This window comes from Borostomias antarcticus (genome assembly GCF_949987555.1).
Source record: "Borostomias antarcticus genome assembly, chromosome: 11".
Classification (NCBI taxonomy): domain Eukaryota; kingdom Metazoa; phylum Chordata; class Actinopteri; order Stomiiformes; family Stomiidae; genus Borostomias; species Borostomias antarcticus.
The window spans coordinates 14,992,300-14,999,794 of record NC_140244.1 but is presented as its reverse complement, the minus strand read 5'-3'; the positions used below and the strand labels follow the sequence as shown (position 1 = coordinate 14,999,794).

Sequence of the window (7,495 nt, the reverse complement as noted above, 5' to 3'; positions counted from 1 at the left end):
ACGTTTAATTTATGAATGCACTTATTTATAGTCCACAGAGTCGTAACCATCTATATAATGTGCGTGTGTGTGTGTGTGTGTGCGTGTGTGTGCGTGTGTGCGTGTGTGTGTGTGTGTGTCAGGGTGAGGCTGGTGGAGAGAGGAGCCCCCCAGAGTCTTCCTTTAATGGAGTCTGGCAAAGTGAGTGTTTATATTAGTTTGACACGTTACACAATCCCTGTCCTTCAACTTACAGCTCTGTGAGTTTACTGCTCACTACCTCTATCTCTTTGTTCCTCTCTCTGCTTCTCTCTCTCTCTCTGCATCTCTCTCTCTCTCTCTCTGTCTCTCTCTCTCTCTGTCTCTCTCTCTCTCTCTCTCTGTCTCTCTCTGCTTCTCTATCTCTCTCTGCTTCCCTCTCTCTCTCTTCTCCTCTCTCTTTCTGACACTCTCTCTCTCTCGCTCTCTCTCTTGCTCTCTCTCTCGTTCTCTCTCTTCTCGCTCTCTCTCCCTCTCTCTCTCGCTCTCTCTCTTCTTGCTCTCTCTCCCTGTCTCTCTCTTCTCCTCTCTCTCTCTTCTCCTCTCTCTCTCTGACTCTCTCTCTCTCTGCTTCCCTCTCTCTCTCTCTCTCTGTCCAGATCTTGCCGGGCGTCAGGGTGATCATAGTGAACCCAGAGACCAGAGGACCTCTGGGAGACTCTCACCTGGGAGAGGTGAGACAGGAGAGAACAGCGTGGTGAACCCAGGTGATATCATCTCTCCATGGTGACTAACCCCCCCCCCCCCCCCCCCCCTCCGGTCCAGATCTGGGTGAGCAGCCCCCACAGCGCCAGCGGCTACTACACAATCTACGGAGACGAGAGCCTGCAGGCCGACCACTTCAACACCAAGCTGAGCTTCGGGGACCCGCAGACCCTGTGGGTGCGGACCGGCTACCTGGGCTTCGTCAGGAGGACCGAGCTGCTGGGGGCCAGCGGGGGTGAGCGGACAGACAGAGCTAAGGGGCAGAACCGGGTCAGGGCCAGCCCAGCTCAGACAGAGATAAGGGACAGAACCGGGTCAGGACCAGCCCGGCTCAGACAGAGCCCTTTTCCACCAAGAAGGAACTGGTTCGGTTCTGAACTGAACGGTTCCGAGCATTCCGACCAAAAATAAATGTGTTCAGGAACCCCAAAGTTGGTTCTGAACCGGCACAAAAAATTTTAGGTTTTTCAGCTGAACCGTGACGCTATCTCGGGCGTGGTCTATAGATTTGCTGTAAACACATGTTACTCGATGATAAGAGTGGTAAGCGACTGCTTCAGCTATGTGCGCCAGGAATAAGGCCCTCAAGTGTGAATGATCTCATTCTCTCTATGCTAAGTGCCAAATATCTGAATAACCAGCCATCGAACTGACTTTATACAAATTATATACTTGACAATCCCTAAAACTATAGTGTGATGACGACCTACTATAATTATAATGAAGTAGACTACAGTACGCAAGCCACTTTTGTGACACACCACCTAAACAACTTTACACATGCCTATATCTCCAAGCCAATGACCTACAACGGTTCCACATTGGGTCAGGGCCAGCCTGGCTCAGACAGAGCTAAGGGACAGAACCGGGTCAGGGAAGCCCGGCTCAGACAGAGATAAGGGACAGAACCAGGGCCAGTAGAATCATGGGCATAGCTGGTCTGGGGTCAGTAAGAAAAGCTTGGGCCTTTGCTTAAAGGACTGTTCAAGCTAACAGGGCTACTGCGGGTACACAGGCTTTAGGACCAGGGATATATATACTTACAGGTATACTTATACTTATACCTCAAGTGAGCATTTCATTGTACGTTGTAATGTTACACCCATACACAATACAAATCAACCCACTTGAGCTTGAATATGGTCAGTCTATGGGATGGTTTGGTAGTCTTTCTCAGTGACCAGGGGCCTCATTTATAAACGTTGCATAAGTACAAAAGCGTGCGTAACCCATGCTGAGCAACTTTCTACGCAACTTTCGGTATTTATAAAAAACGAGCTGAGCGATAAGTTGGCGGAAGGTGTGCGTAACTCTACGCACACTTCGACCCTCCTTTAACTACGATAAGCACGTTTCTGGAGAAAGGGGAAAACGCGACTCCGATGGCAGAGAGATGAAACTCGGGAAAGTCTGCGAAACACATGACATATTGAATAATAAATACATCGGTCGCTGCAAGAAACCCTCCAATGTGTCACACAGTTTAAACGGAATCAATCGCCACCGTAGCCTAATCACGAAATAATGTCGGCATTGCTTTGGATGTGTCTGTGAATTGACCCATTTGTGTCATAATATAATGTTATGTTGTAGGCCTATTCATTTCTAGGCTATCCCGAGAAGCATCACGGGCAGTAGCCTATGAATAAAAGCCACATATTACGTTGATAACACAACACGACATGAGCCTATAGGCTTATCATAGTAATGATTCCGTATGTCGATAGCCTACAACTATAAGGCCTATACCGCACCAAACAAATGTTGCATTCGGCGTTGAAGTATATTTATTCAGTTAATCATTTATTTAGTTAATTATTCGTACGTTTAATTATCCACCTATTCATTCGTTAATGTATTTATGTATTTATAGCCTATATTTGATTAGGCTTTTATGTAAACCCGAATGACCACTGAGGCAAGCCGCAACAATGATGTTGAGCGGTGAATGGAAATGTCCTACTTGAGGCAACTGTAGGCTACATTAGGCTATATTGTACATCATCATATATCCTCATATTGTCGTATGATTGTCATGTAGCAGGCATACGAGGAATGTGGGCCTAAAAACGCATGTCATCCCAATGCTCACATGCCGCTTTGGTAGAATTAGCTGTGCGCAAAACAGCGCATGGAGGTGATGCGTCTCCAAGTTGTAAGTACACAAGGGAGCAAGTTAGATTATTAATTTGCCGAATCGTCATGTGTGTAGCAATAATTACCCTTTATAGAATCACATGAAACTCATCCATGGACCCCATATATTTACAAGACCTCGATACAGGCACTGATATAGCTGGATTATAGTAGGCCATGACGCACGGGGCCTTGGATATGCCGGTACTTGGCACAGATGTTCTGGGATGTGCTTGGCTATCCCGCAACATCCATTAGAACACGCAGCTTCTATATGCCTACAGAATGTTTTGAGAAAGTATGTGAAATGCATGATATCCCGGAAAATACACAAATTGGCTGCTGCAAAGAACCCTCAGATCTGTCGTACAGTTAAATTGGGGATACTTGCCTTAAGTAGTCACTATAGGCCTACATGTTTGCATTGTTACATTTCACATTGTAAATTGACCTGTTTATACGTTGATAAGTTAGGCATTTTATTCATGGGCCACCCTGTGAAGCATTAGATTACGTGCAATATAGATCCCAACCCCATTACCCATGCAACAACACTATAGGCTTATAATGATGATCAGTTTGAATATAAGCAGCCACCTAATAAGGCCTACCGCACTAAAGGAATGCCAATATAGCCTGCATGATAGATAATTCATTATCTAACAGACCACTCAGGCCTAACAGGTTCTCTTATCAGTCGTGCACATGTGAAATCATCGTTCCGAAAAGATACTTTTGCGGCGTCTCTACCTCGTTGACCAATACCTCCACCTCGCATCGGTAAAATGTATCTTTCTCTTTCTGCCTTTTGCACTCGGCTCCATTGTCGTTGCATATGTATAGGCGTATCACTGACCATTTATAGGCAATTGTGGGCGTTAATTGGGGTGTGATCAGAACGCGCGTTCACGTGCGCCAAGTTAAGTGTTGATTGTGATTTATAAAGGGCAGCTGGCGTAGGCGTGCCTGAGTGAACATGGGTTGTGATACGCAGCGTTTTATAAATCGGAGATTTTTTGTGCGTATATTTTAGTAATCACTTAGCTAAGCTAACTTAGTTACGTGGATTCTACGCAATGTTTATAAATGAGGCCCCAGGTGTTTGTTTATGGGATGGTTTGCTGGTCTTTCTCAGTGAGCAGATGTTAGTCTATGGGATGGTTTGCTGGTCTGTCTCAGTGACCAGATGTTTCTGATGTTGTTGACCTCCTCTCTGACCTCTTGACCTCCTCTCTGACCTCACCCCCCCAGACCGCCATGACGCCCTGTTCGTGGTGGGCTCCCTGGATGAGACCCTGGAGCTGCGCGGGCTGCGCTACCACCCCATCGACATCGAGACCTCCGTGTCCCGGGCGCACCGCAGCATCGGAGAGAGGTCAGCTCAGGAGCCCCAGCGCTCAGGGTCAGGGGTCAGGGGTCAGACGCAGGGAGAGTGGGACGCTAGCTCCGCTGTTAGAGCGCGTTGGCTGGATGTGGTCGTATGCATGTGGGGGGTTTTAAACGGTGCAGCCGCTTCTATTCGTGACATGCGTATCTGTGTGTCTGTGTGTGTGTGTGTGTGTGTGTGTGTGCGCGTGTGTGTGTCCATGTGTGTGCGTGTCCGTGTGTGTGTGTGTGTGTCCGTGTGTTTGTGTGTGTGTGTGTGTGTCCGTGTGTGTATGTGTGTCCGTGTGTGTGTGTGTGTCCGTGTGTGTGTGTGTGTCCATGTGTGTGTGTGTGTGTCCGTTCGTAGCATGAGATTTAGACCAATACCGTTGCACACCAGCACATAAACGCTGCTTACTTCACCACCTGGGTGTGATTTTTATAACCACAATATGATATAGTAACAAATCATACAGTATAAGTGTATCCCCTGCACATTTTGTCTGTTGTTATCACATCGTAACAAAGTTCAAAGCGTGTTATGACCCCCCTCAGCGCGGTGTTCACCTGGACCAACCTGCTGGTGGTGGTGTCGGAGCTGTGTGGGTCCGAGCAGGATGCCCTGGACCTGGTACCCCTGGTCACCAACGTGGTCCTGGAGGAGCACCACCTCATCGTGGGCGTGGTGGTCATCGTGGACCCGGGGGTCATCCCCATCAACTCCCGCGGGGAGAAGCAGCGCATGCACCTCAGGGACTCCTTCCTGGCCGACCAGCTGGACCCCATCTACGTGGCCTACAACATGTGAGGGAGGCCAGGAGCTGGGCCAGGGGTTTGGGATGGGGGTCCGGTCTGGGCTGGGCTGGGCTGGGCTGGGCTGGGCTGGGCTGGGCTGGGCTGGGCTGGGCTGGACTGGACTGGACTGGACTGGGCTGGGCTGGGCTGGGCTGGACTGGACTGGACTGGACTGGACTGGACTGGGCTAGGCTGGACTGGACTGGACTGGACTGGACTGGACTGGACTGGACTGGACTGGACTGGCGAGCTGTCCGCTGTCTAGTTTATGGTGGTTAAGAATCTCTTAGACCATCCTGATCTACTCACAAAACCAGAATGGACCCAGCCACTCCCGGTCAGCCGGCCTTAGTGGGGCTTGTGTTTGTTAGTGACGAGGGTCCCTGTGTTCTCTGCCTGGGTCGTGACGAGGGTCCCCGTGTGTTCTGCCTGGGTCGTGACGAGGGTCCTCGTGTGTTCTGCCTGGGTCGTGACGAGGGTCCTCGTGTGTTCTGCCTGGGTCGTGCATGGAGACACTGCGCCCTGTGCTGTAAAGCTACTACTCACCAACCTGGAGGAAGCCAACCAGACCACTCGCTTACAACAGGGCACTGACTGCTGTATTGAACCGGGCCAGGAGGGGAAGTTCCAGAACGAAAAAACAACAAAAACATTGCTTGACTCTCCCTCTTTACAGTGAGAGTCAGAGAGCTTTCAGGTGCTGTTAATCTAACTCCCCCTCAGGTGAACTCCTACTGTACCCTGTGGGCTCCTACTCACTTCCATGATCCCATCATTTGCGGGAGTGTGTGTTTTGTAAGAGACTCTTTACTCCCAAAACTCTGACGTTTCTTCTTCATCTTTTCCCTTTTTTACGATTTCACCTTAAAAAGACACGTCCTGTTTCACACACTCACGCACACACAATTCACTTAAAACCACAGGACACACATGCTTTCATTCCCTTCATGTACAGGGATATGTGACCCCACGTTCCAACACCATCAACACACACAAGACCAGTCAACAGCAGTAGTAATGACCACATTCTACTGTCACTCACCTTCTAATACTCAACTCTTATGCACTGTCTTCTGTCAAAAATGTACAGTGTGCTCAGTTTGAATACAATAGACACCTATGTCTTTCTAAATTGAATTTGTTGACTTCTTGCCCTATGAAACTTTGCCCATACATTCCTGTGTTTATTTTTGTCCATAGATGGCTATTTTTGTTCATTGATGTTTGTGTTGAGGGTGGGATTCACACAGACATCCAGAGGGATGTTGGGGTCGGGACGAGGTCATCAACTGTACTGTATCCATAAAGGCCTCTCGTATTTTAGATATACTGTATAGATATTATTATTTTTGAATTGTATACATTTAAAAACTGTAGAGGTTTCTGGAGAAGTAGTGATCTGATGGCGATAGCAGAAAGAATATTGTAAATAAGAATGTAATCATTTTAACAGGAAGAAAATCTCAGTTGCTCATTTCAGAGACCTTAATTCTAATCTTGCACTTTCCCTAAAATTATATATTTTTTCATGATCAAATGATGCACATTCCTTGTGGTTAAGGAGCATTTTAACCTCTTAGGAACCCTGCCTGTGGAAGCAGGGTTCAGAGGTGACCAGGAAGAGATCCTCACGATCCCAGGACTTGTTCCTGACCTGGTCATGTGGTCAAGAAAGACTCCTGACCCGAATGATAATGATAGATATTGTAATTGTGATATTATCTATAGCCTGTTTGTTTTAAACCAACATTAAGACTGTGATACTGTAGTACATGTATTTTCTGCTCTTGTGTATCACATTAACTAATTAATAATAGTGTCAATGGAGAAAGGAAACATTTTCACTGTTTTTCTAAAGAGCTGCAGTTCATTGAGCACCTGACACAGGTGGCAGTATGCTATCTAGTATACCAAGAGAAGGGTGACAGTATGCTATCTAGTATACCAAGAGAAGGGTGACAGTATGCTATCTAGTATACCAAGAGAAGGGTGACTGAAAGAGCTCCAGCAAGTAGATTAGAATGTTTTTTGAGTCACTGGAATCAGTGTTGTTGCCCTGTAAACGTCATTAGCAAACCTGAGCCAGTCACACTGCCTGAACCGGAAGAGGCCCTCTGAAGGGTCCTTCATTGAGAAATACAGGACAGAGGGACATTAACCACTTTACATGTTGTAACGTTCCTCAATCCTCCACACACACACACACACACACACACACAGTGAGGGAAACTTCATTTACTGTAACATTTGAAAGTTTTAACAGATTATTGCTCTATATATAATATTATGTTCCTTCTTATGTGTACATTACTAATGATCTTAACCATAACTTATTATAGGTTCCTCATGGTGAATTAGATGTCTATAATAACGATAATACTGTTGAACCTGTACATATATTGTTTTGTTCATTTTGTTTTCTCTATTGTAAAAACATGAGGTGTGAATTACATTCTGTCCTTGTCCTTACATTCTG

At 46.8% G+C, this 7,495-nt stretch overlaps 1 protein-coding gene across 1 annotated transcript in view; it reads left to right on the top strand.

Moving 5' to 3' along the window:
* dip2bb (disco-interacting protein 2 homolog Bb) overlaps positions 1-5,032 on the top strand; it is a gene marked incomplete at both ends in the record, with an annotated part of 77,071 nt that extends 72,039 nt beyond the window's left edge. The window contains 5 exons of the mRNA XM_084445633.1: positions 123-180; positions 618-692; positions 784-958; positions 4,111-4,234; positions 4,780-5,032. Of these exons, the coding sequence (XP_084301759.1) occupies positions 123-180; positions 618-692; positions 784-958; positions 4,111-4,234; positions 4,780-5,032 (685 nt within the window). The remainder of the gene's footprint in view (positions 1-122; positions 181-617; positions 693-783; positions 959-4,110; positions 4,235-4,779) is intronic.
* Positions 5,033-7,495: the final 2,463 nt, after the last annotated feature.